The 18,565-nt window shown below is 42.9% G+C and overlaps 1 protein-coding gene across 1 annotated transcript in view; it reads right to left on the reverse strand.

Moving 5' to 3' along the window:
• Positions 1–819: 819 nt before the first annotated feature.
• Positions 820–18,565, reverse strand: part of TTC9 (tetratricopeptide repeat domain 9) — a 28,270-nt gene continuing 10,524 nt past the window's right edge. The window contains exons 2-3 of the mRNA XM_079309808.1: positions 7,061–7,243; positions 820–1,967 (exon numbers count right to left, since the gene is read on the reverse strand). Coding sequence (XP_079165934.1) covers positions 1,888–1,967; positions 7,061–7,243 — 263 coding nt within the window. The 3' untranslated portion in view covers positions 820–1,887. The remainder of the gene's footprint in view (positions 1,968–7,060; positions 7,244–18,565) is intronic.

An 18,565-nucleotide genomic window follows, 5' to 3' on the forward strand; every position in this document is an offset into this window, starting at 1 on the left:
ATGTTAAAGACAACAATGAGATCCCCCCTCAGACTCCTCCAGGATGAGCAGACCAAGTGACCTCAACTACTTCTTACACAGCTTCCCCTCAAGGCCCTTGACCATCTTTACAGCCCTCCTTTAGGTATCCTCTAGTAGCTTCTTGTCATTTTTATATTGTGGTGCCCAAAACTGCCCCCAGCACTCAAGGTGAGGCCGCCTCAGTGAAGAGCAGGGCGGGACAATCCCCTCCCTTACCTAGCTGACAATACTGTGCCCAATGCCCCCAGGACACAGTTGGCCTTCCTGGCTGCTAGGGCACACTTTTGGCTTATATTCAATTTGCCTTTTCTCTTGATGTTTCTCTAACAACTATCTTAAATTTTGACTGGAGAAGAATGTGGCCAGATACCACAGCTGGAGTGTGGGATGCCATAGTCAACTGTCTGCAGATACCGTGTCTGCTGGAACTAAAGCACTTGGCTGAACTTTGTCTGTTCAGCTCCGTTTCAGTTTCTGTGTTTCTGCTGTTGACACTGACCACCGCGGGATAAAACCACTCATGTATATCCTGAAACTGGAAACACATGCCACTCCTGGGGCAAGTCACACTGAGAATATGTTTGTGGCACCTACTAATCCCATTATTGGCAGTTTCAGAAAAGGACCTTTGAATCAAGGAGACAGAGCTCTCAGAAAAGATCAAACTGCTGGAGAAGGACTAAACAGGCCCTCTGGGCTGCCAAAATAGGCTCCAAAGCTGTTGGTCCTACCCTGTTGTCAGCACCACATTCTCCTACCAAAGAAAAAAAACAGGACACAGGAAGCACCAGCACAAGGTGGGAGAATCAAGACCTCAATCCAATGTACTAATAATAAGCACTGTACATCACTGTACTGACAAACATTAACTGATACATCCTCACAACACCCCTGCGAGGTAGGGAAGTATTATTATCCCTAGTGTACAGATAGGGAAACCGAGGCACCAAGAGGTTAAAAGTGACTTGCCCAAGATCACACAGCAAGGCATGGGTAGAGCCAAAGTAAGAATGGAGACATCCCTTTTTCCCCACCCCATGCTGCCTCCTCACTAGATAATGTTGTCTGTCTGGACACAGGGAACCAAAGAGTCTCCTTTGAAAAGCAATGCCCGGACTTGTTGCCTATGAATAATTTTTATTTGCCTTTAATGAATTTTTTCACAGTTTTTCCCTCACACTGTACACCATGCTTTCACAGTCCATTCAGCACTCTGTGGTGACCCACAGCCTTCTCCTCCAGCACCGGGACAGCTCAGCAGGGGGTTCATAGGGTGCTCTGTGCTTTCATCAAGAGGATGTTTAGAAAGAGTTTTCACTGACAGGAGACTGGGAGCATGTGAGCTCTCACTGGAGACCAATAACACACACTGGAGAAGCAGGCAGAGGGAACTGATGGTAAAAAGGTATTTGCTGTCCCCTGTGGAATGACCAGTGGCTCTCTTGGTTTCTTATCTCTTCCAAGCTCCAGTGATCACTCAGAGAAGAAATCCTCTGTCTCCAGCTTGCCTGGTCAGGAAGTCGTTGTTCTGGAGGTTGCTTCCCTAATAGGTAATAGGCAGTCAGTTCAGGACCAGACAGGTCCCCCAGCATTGCCTACTCCAGGTGTGTGACACTGTCTGGGAACAAGGCTGGCTGTAGTTGTTGTGCTCTTTTGCCACGGGGAAGGGGTATTACCATGGCTGGCAAGCAGCCATATCCAGCGTCCAAGTCTCTTTCATTTCAAAACTGATATTCAATGAAGAGCAAGGGAGAGTGGATGGATGAGGAAATGAGGATGAGGCAGAGCAAACGGGAAAATCCACCAAATGAACTTCTAGGAAGGAAATGTTTCCCCTTGGGCACTTCAGCTGAAGCGGCTTAATTTTCACAAGGTTTCCTTCTCTCTCTGGGAACATCTGCTGAGCTTCATCTCTGTCAGCTGGATGTATCGTATGACATTGGTATCTGCAGGGAAAGAACACACACAGGTATGGTGGTTACACAACTCCCTGTGGCAGACAGAGTGCACCTTCATCCCTGTTACATGACAGGGGAACATGGCTCCAGCACTATGGGCTGGAACAGCACCAGCTGGAGGAGGCTCTGAATCAAACCTGTAACCTTTGGTTTTGGAGAGCATCACTGTTATGGGACAGCAACCCTGTTGCTCACAGTCTTGCCTCAGCTAGTTTTTACCTTATCTCTGATTACTCTTGGTCAGCACAGTTGAACTCACACAGCTGAAACTATCCAGGTCGTCCTTGCCTCTACTTGTGGAGCAATACCTCCATTGCCTTCTCTTCCTGCAGTGCCTGCCTGCCTGCAAGCCCCTAAAGGCATTTTATCTAGAGTTATGCTCCGCCTTTTCATTCTCCCACTCTATTTACAGCCCGTTCCACTCTTTTCACGTTTTCCCATGATGAAAAGTACTGGGAAGAGCATCCTTCACATTGACTTTTTACCCCTTCTTCCCTTAAATTTTCTGCTTGGATGTCTTTCCACCATGATACTCTTTATGCAATTTGTCATTTGCTACATGCTGCATACTGCCTTGTCTATCCTGTCTAATGAAATTCCTAGGAGCACAAAACTACTGATCCATCTGAGTAGAAAGCTGTGATATCCCTGCACTGTGCAGGTGGCAAGCTGAGCCTTCTTCTGCCTTCCAGCATTTCAGAGCATCAACACACCACAGGCTATGCAAGGTTGGCATTCTCTCTTGGCCTCAGCCCTAAGGGAACCTGTTCACCCTGAATCACAGGTTGATGCAAATAAATATGTGTCTGCAGACAGAGTCAATAATTCTTCAGTCATGGTCAATCCTCTCTTAAATCAGATTGATTTCTATCGTGAGGGTAACTTCACACACACATGGTGCGCACAAAGTGGCAAAAGCCATGTAGTACCAGAAGCAAGTAAAAACACAGCCACTTTCACTTCTGTATTGATTAAAAAATGGTTCTTTGCTCAGAGCCTTGCTCTGACAGCTAGCCAGGGCCAGCATGGTACACTGAAGTTATTAGATCCTCAGACACCAATCAGAAATGCAATGCAGTCCAATCAGAGGACAATCTTGCCTCCTCCTCACCCAAATTGCAATGTGTTCCACAGGAGCTAGGGAAATGAGAAGTGCTTCAGCTTTCAAAGTCATGAACAAATTAGTGGGAACATGTCCAGCACTAGTGAGTGTGAGTATTGAACCCCCCAAAGCAGTTGTGGGTGCAAAACTTCCTTTAAATATGAGGACATCTCTGTTGTGCCCTCTGCTAGTGCTGAATCAGTGCCAGACAGATCAGCTTCCTCCCACACAGAGCTATCCACAAACATGCCACAGGGCATCTGTAGGCCGTGGCCATGCTGTTGTGACTTCTCAAGTTGTCTCTGGTGAGACGGGTCTGCTTGCTGAGTCTTCTGCAGGTTCAACTGCATCATCCTAGGCACTCCAGAGGAAATTCGATGACAAAGCTACTTGATCCATTTGGGACATTTTTAATGAGCGAAGAAGTTCTGCTGTTGCTTCTGTCAAACAAGTTACACCAACATCCTGGGCTGCTTATGCATTAGCATTTCTTACCAACCCAGCAAATTTTAAAGCAGCTTTTTAAAAAGCAGAATTATTTTAGTTGTGTAGCCTCCTGGAATGAAGAAATTCAGTTCAGAGGGTAGCCCTGAATTTTAGGCTTGAAATGATATGAGTGCAGCTGGCTGACTCACTCCCAGCAATGTACAGTCAGGGCACACAGCCTGACCAGGGTCCTGTGGTGCTGCTTGCATCTCACTGTGACCTCTGCTCTGTGCACTTCTAGGCTCTGATGGGCTGTGCTCTGGGTACACATCCCCACCAATGAGGTACACACTTGGAATGCCTGCTTGGTGCAGGTGGGATAACTGTGTCAGCATGTCAGGAAATCCCACCTGCCTGGGCCCCCAAGGTACTCAGCATCTCGCTGAGGGGGCAGAGGTGGGCTCATAAGTGTGAAAGGCTGCCAGCCTCCTTTAGCTTTCAGGTAAAGTAGTGACTGCTGATGGCACAGCTTCACTCACCTGGGAGATTTCCACATGCTTGGGAAGCCATGGGCAAAATAATGTGTAGCGTGACAGGGGTGGGAGATGTTCCCATTGCAAGCTACTTATAGATCTCTCAGGCTGGTTTTAGTATGTTTTGCTCCCTGTGTGAGGGCCACTGTTTTACCAAGGAAAAATAATGAGAGCAACACTCTGTTTACAGAGTCTTTGTCAAGTTTTTTCTACCAAATAGTATTGCACCATACTAGCACTGCCTGCAGAAGCATTTCAAAGTTACATGTAAATGTTAATGAGAAGACTCTCGTCTCTCAGTGGAGAAGTGATCCCCTTTGGCTCATGTGGAAATAACATGTTAGAACAACTCAGATGAGGGGTCAGACCAATGCAAAGAGGTTCTGCTAGAGCTGCAATGTGTTTCCTGGCTCTTAGGCCTGTGCCTGTGTCTCTCTGCAGAGTGGCCTAATGCTATTTTAAAGGTCGTATCTGCTTCCCCTATAGCTTCAAAGCCCAGTTGCTTATCTGCTGTGCAGACACCATGGCCTGGGTTTTGTTCCCAGGACCTCTGAGTTGCAGGGGTGCAGGAAGGCAGTGCCTGAGTGCAGCCTCCGCCCACCCTGCACAGCACAAAAGCCGTCTGGTCCAGGCAGCCTGTGGGATGTCTGAACGTGGGCTCTCAGCACAGGGACAGCAGGAACCACTGCCTGACATCACCAGGACATTGCCATCTGATGGTCTGATCTCTATCCCAGTCAGTTCCTGCCCTGACAATGCAGCCCCAGTGGGAGAGGGCTGAACAAGGCTTGCAGCAAGGTGCATGTTTGGCTGCCTATGTTGCACCAACCTATGTAAACAGAGCTCATGGAGGGTCCATGCATGCTTTACATGACTTAACAGCAGCTTCCCTCTCCCTCAGTAGAAGTTATACAACTATCTCGTGTTATTTCCATGTGCTTTTGTGATTTTTGTTTGGAGGTGGCACAAGAAATCAGGCCAAATCCAACCTTCCTTCACCCTGGGCAGATAGTGAATAGCCATAAAGGATCTGCTGTGCTGACAGCCCTTTAGAACACTAAACCCCTTTGCTAACTAATTCCTCTTTACCATTCAAAATCTCTCCCACCAAAGAGAATAACTGCCAGTGATTTGTGCCAAAAACATTCCTTATTAGAAAAAAAAAGAACACAGAACATGACTGCAATAATAACTAATGAGCCTGGTGAAACCTCAGATAAAGGAAAACAATCACACTTTGCAGATGGAGATATTTAAAGTAGAGACACTTACTTATTCCAAGTCACATAATAATTCTTGATAGTGCTACCTGATTCCTATTACTGTGTTTTAACAGTTACATCCTTTCTTACAGTACATACTCAATTCTTTCCCCCTGAATGCCCTTCAAGTTTTCCATAATCATAAATAAAACAGTGGAACAACAGCCTTGAATGGTCTACAAATAACAGGAAAGTGTCTGATGCAGAGCTGAAGGCCAGAACTGGGTTTTGTATACATTAAGGGCCTTTAGGGACACTTTCTGGTATGTTTTTGTAGCAAGTGGTATTTGAAGTTGTTGCTGTTGAATAAATTAGTATTTATTTCAAGAAGCAATGAGGAATACCAAATAAATAGTATCACAAGGAGGGGGGTGGTAAGGGAGCACATAAACATATATTTAAAAGATGGAAGCTAAATAGTTCAGCTAAAATAAATTTTTCACATCTGAGCCTAGTCAAAACTTCAAGGTTATAATAATTTATTTTCCACTCACTATTTTTCTCTTGCATATGCTTCTGCATTTCCTGGTTCTGGCAAGGGCTGAAAGCAGAAGGGCACACTAAACTAAACTAAAATAGACTAAACTGAGCTTTTAGACACACTTGCTCTGGGAGTGTGGGGTGCACAGCTGTGCTGTCAGACTGCCCGGATCCCATGGCCAAGCACAGCAGATGGGACCAAGTACACTTAGAGGAGGAAGAGGAAGGAGATCCCAGCACACCCCCAAGCACACCCTCCCTGATGGATCTCCAGGGCACAGCCACTGCAGGAGCCCTGCAGGTACAATGCCTGTAGGAAATCAAGCACAGCCAGCTCCAACAGCCTCCCTTCCCTCCTCTAGTTAAACAAATATTATTAACTCCACCATGCTCTGCCAGGGCCCAGGCTTGCTCCAATTTCACATCCAGTTCTCAGTCTTTCCTCTCAGATTCATATGAAGAGCTACTCTGTAGTATTTTCTTTGCACACAACTTCCATTTTGCTTTCTTGAAATTTTACAAAATTCCTTTGTTTAAAACCATATTGGTTTTTTATCCCCCTATAATTGCCAAAAAATAAAAGCATCATCTCTGCCTCACCCTCAACTCTGGCCTTTCACCTGCCTTCTGAGGCTGAGCAGGTTAGCATGGAGATGGTTGCTCTGGCAAGGCTCAGTTGTTTGGATATGTAATTGGTGTCCCCAAATGAACTGTATGGTTTTGACAGATGGATGACAGATACTTAACAAGGAATACTTAACAAGGCTGATTTCACAGCAGAAGTTGAAGCATCCTGATGATTGCTTTGTGGGTAAATGTCTGTCTCCTTGATCAAAGCAGAATACTAACCCTCTACTGAGATGGCAGAAGGCTACTGAGAATGACAAATAGTCTTCTGGCATTGCTAAGGGGAAGAAGCTTTTTCTCAAATCAGAAAATGTAATGGTTGGGGTACTCTCTTTCCCCACCCAGCTTTCTTCTCCAAAATAAGTTAGTGAGGAAAAGAGAGGCAGGATCCCCTCCGCACCGATAGCATTCCAGCAACACTGTCATCTTCCAGGGCATGCTGCATCCTTGGCAGCAGTTAATCTGTGGGCACTGTGACCTTGCTGCACCACTCACGAATGCTTGAAGGGGAGTCCAGGCAAGGACATAGAGTGAGTCATGCATGCTCATCCCTGTGGAAATCAACGCAATCAAGTCAGGGACATAAGACGTCTCATGGAAAGAAATACAAAAGCGGTCAGTGCAAAGCCACACCCCTGCTCCCTTCCGTACCTGTTGGCTGGCGGGATCTTGCCTCTTTCAGGTAGTAGAGAGCCTTGTTGAAATCACCCAGGTGGTAAAATGCCACTCCCGACCGATAGAGTGCCTTGAAGTTCTCGCCTTCCTTCTGCAGCACTTTGAGGCAGTACTCCTTGACCCGCTCGTAATTCACCAGCTCGGCCTGGAGCAGGCAGGCTGCAGGGCATGGGGAGGATGGCAGACAGACAGACAGGAAAACATTAGTGCTGGATTTCCCCCTGCTCTTGCTATCTGCACGGGAGAAGAGAGCAGCTTAGGTGAGGGAAATGACTCAGCCCCGTGATTCAGAAAGGCATTGTTTGCCAAACCCAATTGTTCACAATTTAAATACCAATCCTTCTATTTTTGGCATTGCAAAGCAAAGGGATTGTGTTTACTCCCGAGAGACACACAGGCACATGAAATACTGGGGAAGAGAGAGAACATAAACACCTCTCTCCACAGCACTGGAATGCCACACAGTCTCGTGGCAGTGGCTGGCTTCATTTGTTGTGAAATCGCTTCCTGGACTAAGGGCTGGAGCTCTGAAAAGTACAAAAAGGCAGACTAACAGTTATCCGACAAGGAAAAAGGGGGATAAATCGGATCAGATTTTGTATCTGGCTTAATCCAAGGCTTTTAGGTTCAGAAATAATACATAATTGCCTTTTATCCAGAAGATCCTGTACAGTTTTGCTACAGGAAACAACAAGGGGCACTGCCCTGCTGGAATGTGCTGCCAGCAAACCAGAGACACCTGGAGTTATAGAATTGGGAACAAACGTGCTATGCTGCCTGCTTCCTGCTAAGCACTGCAACACAAGTTCATTCCCAGAGGTGAGTTCTGCCAATTTCCTAAAGGAAAAGGCAAAAAGTAAATAAACAACATGTTGAGGATTCTGTGTGCTAAAGGAAAACTGTTGCATCAATGTCTAAGAGCTGAAGAAAATGCCCACTGTGAGTTTCCCACAAGTAGGAGTGAAATAAAGAGGGAAGGGGAAGATCCCTGAGCCATGCTTTACAGCCATGCTCATGGCTTTCTGTAGCACATATTCCAATGGGCTAAACTTCATACAGGTGACCTAAGCATTAGGAATGGCTTGGGGAACACTGACAAGAATAGGACATGATGCAATTACAGCTCCAGGGAAATAAAGCTGTGCTGCAACACAAGCCCATCTAGTGCTGTAATCCAAGGCAACTTCGAGAATGACACAATTTGGGGAAGGAAGGCAGAATGTCACTGCGAGGATCAGCTCAGAGGCTGGCAGTGTCAAGTGCCAGGGCATGGAGAGAAATTTCCCATGGCAGGTGGTGCTACTCAGTATGTCTCTGGCAAGGAGGAGACTCAGTGGTCCTGGAAATCCAAGTCATTACAGGTCAGGTGTCACCAATGAACAGCCAGACTTCATTTCTTGCACGGTAACTGCAGCTGAGAGGATATGGTGCTGGGTCAGAAATATGATGCAGCTCTTCATCCCCTTTCCCCACACCCGTAGAATAAGCCCTACAATCCTTTCTGTATCTTTACTTCATGAGAAGAAGACTGGCTAGATGACCTCCAGAGATTCCTTCTAACCTAAATTAGTCCAAATCCACGATCACTTAATGTGGACAGAATACATTTCCAACCCAAGTACACCTTCAAAGCTTAAACACCTTACTGGGAACAATCATGAACAGGCTTTTACCACGAGAACATGGATGCTAGAGACATGTTTAACAAGGACTGCAGAACTAGTCCCACTAGCCATTACTAACAAGAGCTTTGCCCGATTTGCTTTAATAATGGAACATTAATATATTCTAACAGTTCCTGCCATTATGTGCATAGGTATTTTAAAAGATTCTGATCATTTGTTATTTGATTTCCTGTTAAAAAACACATATATTTCTAAAACCATAGTGGCATTTCCTTTTCCAGAGTCTGTCCCTTCCTATTTGTCACAATTGATTTTTGTCACTCTTGTTTCTAATGGAGCTTGAAATGTCTGTGCCTTGTTTTTCTTTACTTTTTAAAGCTATCAAAAAGGTGGCTGGGTAAATTTACTGCTGGCTTCACTGCCCTGGAAACAGGATTGCTTTGTTTATCTGCTGACCAGTAGCATGTAGAGCAGTGGCAGTCGCTTTCTGCACATTGTCAATCTGAGCCAGCTTTTCACGTTCTGTGGAACTGCCTTTCAGAGCAACTAGGGGGTGGATTTCAGTCTCTCTGTTCATTTGCTACTTGGTATTTCCAGTGAGAGTCACAGAAATTACTCTGTGAAAAATGACAGGCGGTCTATTCATGTATATTAACTCAGTATGGAATTACTTCATGTATTGGTTGAAAAGAAAAGAAAAAACTCACCCACATCCTGCTAATTCATAAACCCAAATGGGTTTCCAGATATCCAGCTGGGTTCCTTCTGTGACTCAGACAGTAAAGCCTCTGCAGGGCATCCCTGCTAACTGTGCACATGGTGGGGAAAAGTCAGCACTACACAGCCAGCAGGAGAGACGTGTGTTTATCTGAAAAAACTGAGCAGATGGATGTGCAGGAAGCAGTTCTGCTGGAAGAGTTGGCCACTTGGAGAGCCAGTGTTGGAAGCGGCTGTTGGAAATGAACCTGAAGGGAGTATCTCCCTTATAAATATTTAGACATGCGTGCTTCCTATTCTTGGTGGCCTGAAATGATCTTAATCTCCTGTGATCCAATAAAAATATTGAGGCTTAGTATTTCAGCTTTCAGAAATAGAGGAGACATGGAATCTTTGTACTTTTTACCTAATTTGCTCAGGGGAGAATTGTTTTGAAAATGTGTTGTTTTCCTAAACAGATGTGTAACTCTGGCTGGGAGTGATCCTTTACCACATCAAACACCTTATCACATTCCTCCTAAGTTCGTAATAGGCCCCCAGTGAATCCCTCTGAGGAACAGAGGTCACTCAAAGAGAGCAAATCTAGAGGTTTATCCAGATCATCTTTCTGCTTTCTCAAAACTGCACGGGCTTGATCCTGCACAGCACCAGCTCTATTAACTCTCTTCTGATTAGAGGGGTGCTCTTTACTTGCAGAGGCAAACTACAGTTGCCCATTTCCTGCAGGTCTCATTGTCACTGTAATACAGCACCTGATGATTACATCTCCTCCACTCAGAAATGCTGCTTGCCCTGCTTCCAGCAGCATGCAATGGTTATCCATCATATTTGGTTATCATTCTCAATTTGGCAGCTGATTCATTGTGTCAGCTTAAGCAATAAGAAATTCTTAACTTTTAAGCCTATGTAGGTCACATAGAGATGAAGAATCCCTATCTGCTATCAGGTAAAATAAAAGCCATCTTGAAACTATTGGGTGTAATGTGCCTTGGGAACAGGGAGAAGGTTAATGCTATTAGCTCCAGAGGAGAGGCCCTGTCCTTCATGCTTCCCAACTGACTGCTGATGTTTAAGCAAGGAAATAGGAAACTTGGCTCTTTCATTTCACAAGAGTAATGTTAAGCCTAGATTTGTACATTTTAATTTGTGGATTCAAAGCTATGCCAGCCAGCTCCATTTGAGAACGTGCAGTATGGATCTGGTACAGTAGATAAGTGAGCAAGTTTGTATAGCCCTGTTCAGCACAAGGTTATGCAAAACAAAGATTAAAGTACCCATGGAGCCAAAATACATCTACACCTTTAACCTTTACCAGCAGCTGTGATTAGCAATGATGGGAAGTTGCAACTAAAATCCTGGCAGTTGAGGGGTTTGGATTCTACTTTATTCCACCTTGAAACAATTTTGAATTTCAGAGTATCTTTCAGGAAGCTATCTAGACTTGACAGGTACCAGTGAGAAGGGATCCATGACAGCTTTTTTATTCCGAAGGTTAATAACTTTAATTGTTTAGGAAACATCATTACATTTCTACAGTGATTTTTTGTTTACCTTCAATTTGATAGCCACATGGTTACCGTGAAAAGCCTGTGTATCCTTGTTGTATTGGTAATGTGATACTCTGATCAAATCCTTCATCTTCAATAGCTTGTATAAAATGGCACCTGGAATCTATTATGTAAAGAACCCTTATTTTTCAGCTTTTCTTACTTTCATAGCTATTCTCTGAACCCTCAAAATGAAGTTTAACTGGAAATGCTGCCAGTTAGAATCTTACCACAGAAACCTCTTCTGTGAGAATACCTCTGCAGGTTACACAAAAAACTCAGTTTGGCCCTAAGTTTTGGCTCCTAATTTTGGCTGAGCAAAGAACTACATTAAGGAGTAGCATGTCCAGGTTTTAACATGGAGATTTTGAACAACAATATCAAGAGCCTTGCTTAGATGGGAATTTTCACCAAAGAGCAAATCTTCATTCCAGAACAATTGTCCAGAACTTCTTATACCAAAAACTAAATTCCCGTTGTAGGTAAGGCTCAAGGCCTATCCATTTTACAGAACACTTAAGAAAGTGGGCTGAATTACTGTACAAGCAGCATTAGGACTGTGCAAGCATCCCTTCCCTGTGGCATGTTCCTTGGGCTTAACACACTGAGACAAAAATGCCTTTCCCTTACAGGAAAATCTTGGGTTGCAAACTCATGTTTCACAAACTCCTGTTTTTTAGTTTGCTTTCACTCAGATAAGCTGGTTGCATTGCCTATTTTTAAGATTTTCTTGTGCTTTTCACTGAAAGAGAGTCAGCTGCTTAAAACTTTGCTGGTCTTTTAAGTTGATGAGCTAAAATGTTCCATGTGTGCTATCTGCCTTTGATGTCTGCTTTTGGAAAATGTTGGGCAAGACTGTTCAGATATTTTTGAAAAACAGGCTAGGGAAACACAACTTATTTTTCTCTTGTTAAAAATTCTGGTGACTGCCTCTTTGGATGCATCTCATGCCCTCATCGTTTGGCTTTGCAAGTGGATATCTGGCAGATATCCTTTGTGTCAAGCAACTGCCTTCTGTTATCCCCAAGGTAATCTTGAGCTGGCCAACTGATAACCTCTGAAAATAAAACCACTATGGTACTGCATATAGTACTCTGTAGAAATATGCTTTTGAATCTGGTACCCAAATCCTTTGAATATTCAGTCCACCCTGGGCACAATCTGATCTAGAAAAATACTGTGATCTGAAAGCTTTGAGATCACAAAAATCCTCTTTTTGGCTCACTGGTGGAAACCAAGCTAAGAGGTGTCGCTTCAGCTATGACAGAAAGACAGGGGGCAGAGGCACAGAAAGGGTTTTCTGGTGAAAGCAGTGTATGAGTGAGAGATGAGGTCTACTGGGAGGTAGAGTCTAGGTGGAGATGTGAAGTTAAGAGTCTGGGACAATATGCTAAGGACATAGTACACAGTGCAGCCAGCCTGGAGACCAAGAGGAGTGTTTATAGCAGTGAAATCCAAGCAGAAGAAACCAGCTGTGGATGATAGCAGCATCTCTAGCAGATCACTTAACCACAGTCACATCCCAGCTCTGAATCACCTTTTTCTAGGCTGGGATATCACCAAGGGACACTTAACTGGCACTGCTAAAAGGTTGCCCTTGCAAGCATTCCCTGGTGACTGAAGTAGGTGTCCTGTACAAGAGTTAAATGGTATATCATGTGGTTGAACCAGTCTTATAAACCTGAAGAAAGGTCTGAATCCAAATGACTTTTATTTTCAAACCTTAGAAGGAAAAAACAGCCTGTATTGATTTGTTTAGTTGCAATGCAGAGAGAAATAGCTAAACTAATTACTGCTTAAACCTGAAGTGGATCTTCTCTCTTTACTGTATTTATTCTTGACTCCACTACTAGAGTTTAACAACATATGTGGATTGCTCCTCTTTAGCAAGTGCTGGGTACTCCAACCACACAGCAAACTCAACCTATATTTCACAAATTGACAGTGTTGTTCCCAGAAATAACCAAAATTAAACTCTGCCAAATACTTTGCTTTCAGATATGATCTCACCTTAAGTATAGCAGCCACTTACAATCTATTTAATTACAAGAAGATGGTTCCTATTCTTGCTCTGGGTTCTACTTTGGGAAACATGATTGATACTTTAATATAACTCCTTCAGGGTTTTATTCAGACATTTGATTAAGACCTTCATATATCATTGAACAGGCTTTGTCCTCACATCTCTTTAAGACTCAAAATAACAGGGCAGAGAGTCCTGTATTTAAGAAGGCTTGGTATCCTCCATAGTGATGCTCTCCCTCGGAAAAGAGAAAACATGGCAGTGATAAGTTCTGGTTTAAGCGTTTGAGAAGAGAAATTATTAGAATATAACAACAACATAACAAAACCGAAATCAAACAGAAGGCAGTGGCGGGGAAGGAAAAGAAAAGAAAAAAAAATACTTGCCTTGGATTAGACAGCAACCTTCTAACCATGCCACTAATGCCTGTATCATTAATCTCTGTTTGCTGCAGATTGTGTAAATGGTGTTGACAAAAAGCACATGGAGTTTAGGATGTCCACTGGAAGAATTAAAAGGGACACCATTACTATATGAGACTGAAAATATCAGTCATGTGTTAGTAATTTGAATATAATTAACTTCTAAAATAAATCAGGTAACATGTGACTCATAAGATGATGCTGAAAATGTAAAGGGTTATTTTAGATTTAAAGTCACCTTGGACTTAAATACTGTAGTTTTAATATACAGTATAAAAAGAACTGGCTACTGGAATGCTTATCCGAATTTATCTGGATTTATTGATTCTGAGTTTGTAAACTCCACAGGCTACATGTAGAAGGTACAGCCCAAATTTTAACTTATATTTTAACTTGTTTTAAATTTTTGATAGATTGGCACTAAAAGGAGCCATATAACGTGTGAATGTAAGAAGCCTGTAGTAGAGGAACTGAGAAAAGCATCCATATCTCCACAGAGTTCCATGTGTGCTCTGCCTTTCAAGAATGCAAACCAGCATTCCTCAAAAGAGGATGCTTAAAGTATCTTTTTTTTTTTCAGAGAAATGCTGCATGCAGTTTCCCTACTAGACTGAGACACTAATTAGGATCTACAGTTTCCAAACAATGTCTTCCATTAAATATTTCTCTTCTTTCTCTATAGTCCAAGCTTGCAAACAAAGAGGATTTTCTGGCTTCTCACCAATAAAAAGCTAATTATAGACAGCTTGATAATGTCTGGCAATAATCAGATCAGCTGACTCCTAGTTCCCAGACAACCTTAATGGGATGAAAAGGAATATCACAATGACAGTACAACTTTCCAACCAGTGGCTCTCATTTATTCCTCTCCAGGTACCAAAAAGGCCTAAACATGCCCGTATGTTTCTGCTTGCAGGGAAACGGGTAGAAAATTAAAATCTAAACTGTATGACAGGTTGCCTCTCTCCATAGGGAGGGATTAATGCTAAATGAAGTGTGGATCCACAAATGTTTGTACAGCCCAAAGTGAGACACCTCTTCCAAACAGCCTTCCTCTTCTTCTCAGCCTGACTCAATTTGTGAACAGATACCAACTGTTTCTCCTCCTCATTCCATCCTGGCAATGCTTTCCTTCCAATACATAGCACGGTCTCTTTCAGTTCTCTGCTGCTCCTGAGTCCTTCATAGCCCTTCCAGAAGAAAGATCCTGACTTTATCATTCCAATTAGCTCTTCTAGGAGAGAGAGGCAGTAGCAGTGACTGAAGTATGCTGATGCTTCCACCATGGTACACATTAAAAGGTATTTAGTAGTTCTCAAAGCACCTGCTGAGCTTGTGTGTCAGGCTTTTTGTGGCTGGCAGCCCACCCTAGGACTAATATGAGCTGTCAGAACAGATCAGTTTAACTTCAGTCTGTGATAGGGTGATCAATCTTGAAGATAAAGGAAAAATAGGAGATATCTTGGCTTTTACACTAGTTAAATGGCAAATTTTAGTGACTTTTCTTAAGCAAGTTGAAGGAGCATAGTCTAAACAAATAGACTTAATTATGTTAACAAAATGAAAGGCAACATTAAGTAGAGTTTGCACTGATCTGTCCTAGGCCCCACGGTGTTTGGTATTGTCAATGCAGACCTAAATGACAGACTGAAGACTGTCTTGTCAATTTGCAGGTAACTCCTAGATATGAGGAGCTGGTATCTGCTGGAAGGTAGGGGCAGAATTCCAAAGGATCCCCACAAATTGGTGGTGGTGGTGTTCTGATAAAAACAGGATGTAATTTGACAGGGTCAAGTTAAAGGTCCTACAGATATACAGGAAAAAACCCCAACTGTGTAAGTTAAGCAGGAGAGGAGGTAGTTGGAAAGCAATTCTGGTGAAAATAACAGGATGACCTTGACAATAACAAGTGGTACAGAGAGGACAGAGCCTTACCAAGACAGTGAGGGAAGACAGGCTAACCCTATTCATCCACATAAAAAGATAAAAAGCAACTCAAATACAAAGAAGGGTGTAACAAGGAAACCATCTGTTCTCCTTCTACTCAGAAGGTAAGAAGAGGGCTTACATTTCAGCTAGGAAAAGCTCTATAGAGGTGAAAAGGGTAAACTTTTGAAAGAGACTGCTTGGGAAAATTGTGAAGGTTCACAGCCGTGCAAACACTTAAGAAAATGTTATCTGGGATATGTCTTATCTGTACACTTGTACCACCCATGGGTATGGATAGAAGACTCTTGACAACTCCAGTCCCATTCTTGATTGTCCTGAGCACTCAGAGCATGAACAACCCCAGGTTGCCCTTGACAGCTGCCATTTAGTTCTAATTCCTATCAGAAGGTCCTGTTGGAGGATGTCAGAGCAATATCCTGGCCAGACATGGGAACAGGTAGGCATTTAAGAACAGCTGGCATGACTGCTAGCCTTTGCTATGTGTTTATATTCTGCTATCTCAGACTTCTGTAGGTTTGAAGAGCCTATTTAAAAGTGTTACTTATTTCTGTAAGATGATTCTTAAGCTATTTTAAGGTAAGTTTGTGGTAATTTTTGCTTCCTTTTTGTCACAAATTCAGTGATGTAATATTACAGTTTTCCTCCAAAAGGCTTTGAGAAGCAAGGAATTTCAGCCAACTTTTCATCTGATCCTGCATAACTTCTGTTTTGTAAGAGTATCTTGACCTACCATTTCTTGTAGTTACTAGTCCTTCAAATCAAAACCAGAGGCTTACTAAAAATTCTTGGCTGTGGTAATATTAAAGGAGTAGTTAAAATCTAGATTTCAAGCAAACAAGAATTTTCTGAATCCAAAATCTGCTTCCAGCTGTGCACCAGCAAATCTTTATTTTACCAAAATAAAGAGCTTCACACAGAGTTGATCTTCATATTGCATCTTCTAATCTGCATGTCCTCTTTTTTTCAGCCAGGAGAGGTGGGAGCAAAGTCATATCAAAGCTCATAGAGCGAGAGATTCAGTCAGGTTTTAGCTACTATGACATTTTGATTCTATAAATCCTAGCTCCTATTGCAGCCACATTAGAAGAGATGGAAATTCCTTCTGTTTGTTTTTGCCAAGGCTGTTACTGTTGATCTGTCAGGTTAAACACCTGGGATGTTTCCTCCTCTATGACTATCTAGTAATCTTCGACCTGTGTTCATCTTTTAGAATCAGAGCTCATCTAATCCAGTCTAGCCCAGCCAACTAGACATGCTTGGCCTTCAGATCTGTTTCAGTTGCAATTTATTCCATTGCCTCTTTGTTGCTGTTTGCTTTTGCTCACCTTGTGTAGCTTTACTTCCTCACTTTGGCACCTTCTCTAGACCATACCCTTTCCTCCTCTGGCCCCCTATTGCTGTTGACACCCACTGAAGAAATCTTGTCTCTTGACTTGTTTTTCACAAGGGAAAAGTACACAGGATTTTATCAGAGATCAGCAACACCAGACAACCATCTAGTAAATGTCTTATGTTCAGCAGCAGCCAACTCCAACAAGTGCTATCAAATATTTATAATTCTTACTGGAATATATTAAACACTGAAATTAAGGTCTTAATGGAATGATGGTATTTTTTCAAAACCCATATGAGACAAAGAGGGACTTCTGTAAATAGGGAAGCACTTTGCAAGAGGACATGGAAGTTCAAGCTGCTTTCTCTGCTGAAAAGTATCCTTTGCTCATAGAATTTCAAACGTCTGACAGCAGTACTGTGAAATGCAGCTGGAACAACATGAAGGCTCTCTAATGAAGTCACAGACAGTTGTGCATGCCATGATGGCCTCAAGCTCAGCTTACTGCAGCATGCTCAGTTTGGGATGAAAGCTAGCACTTTATGCTGTACCAAGAACAAGGCATGACAGTGTGGCTGAATAACATCTGTGTGCTGTGCCCTGTGGCAGCTCACAGTTCACCTCCCAGGACACATGAAAGAGATGACCATTGCAGAGTCTGCTGAGGGGTGGAGAGCAGGTTTACCATGTAAAATTCACAGGGACTGAAAGGCTTTTGGATTTTCCTTGAACCCTTCCTAGCTGAAAATATTCATCTGGCATAATGGAGATGTCAAATGAAGAGGAATATTTGCTTCATTAAATTAATTACTTATTCATATGTTTTATCCAGGTCCAGCATAGCTCAAAGCCTTTCAATTTTAATGATGTTTTGAAACAGAGAGAAACCGTTATGGCCTTTGTGGGAGGGATGGAGACAACAACTGACACAATCAAAGACGCAGAGGATGCCTAAGTCAACTGTTTGCTATCTAACTGAAGAAAGGGATAAAACAAAGGTCTCAATCTTATTTTCCTTAAAAATGCACTAAACAAACTTACTGAGAAGAGTGATTTGTTGGCAACAGTGAACTAACCCTCCCTGTGCCAGGCTGTCACCTGCCAGAGCTTTGACAGACCACGTAGAGGCAGTTTAAGCATCACCCTGTCACACATTTGGGCCTCTAGTATCCCTGTTTCTTCCCTATCCCCCATTAATACCATATTAATTTAATACCATTGATACATCTGTCTTCCTATCAAATTGAGCTGGCCAACAGGTTTCAACAGGTTTGAAAGTTACTGAGAGAGGACTGACAGGCAGACAGCAGAAAGCATATGTACTTATGACTCATTTCCTTTGGAAATGAGGCTGAAAACTAATAAACTAAAGACCAGAGGGATGATTCAAAATATTATTTGCTTGAAAAAGTCAGGGTTTGAACTATGCAGAAGCATAAGCCAGTCCTCTAATAAGATGTCTGTGCTTTAATATAAGCTGTGGCAAAGTGCTTCAGGTAAAAATATCAAATCACTCCCAAAAGCCTTCATAAACCACATCTGCACAATGAATTGCTGGCAGTGGTAGAACGAGACAGGAGTGCATTTCTGATTGGGGGTAACTTTCACCCCAGTAGCAGCTGTGCTCAGGGACCAGGAACACCAAAATCATTGTACTGAATCAAAACAATTCTCTGTCTTGACAGTGCCTCTTTGATTATGCTAAGGAAGGGGAAGATACAGTGTAACAATTGTGTGATGAACGGGTTCTACTCACAAGGATATTGGTCTGAAAAGAGATGCCTAGTAGAGTATCTCAGCAAGAATTTCAGAATGGAGCTTGTTTACTGCTTTATTAATAGCCCTATGCAAAAGTCAGTGTGAC

This window comes from Erithacus rubecula (genome assembly GCF_903797595.1).
Source record: "Erithacus rubecula genome assembly, chromosome: 6".
Lineage (NCBI taxonomy): Eukaryota > Metazoa > Chordata > Aves > Passeriformes > Muscicapidae > Erithacus > Erithacus rubecula.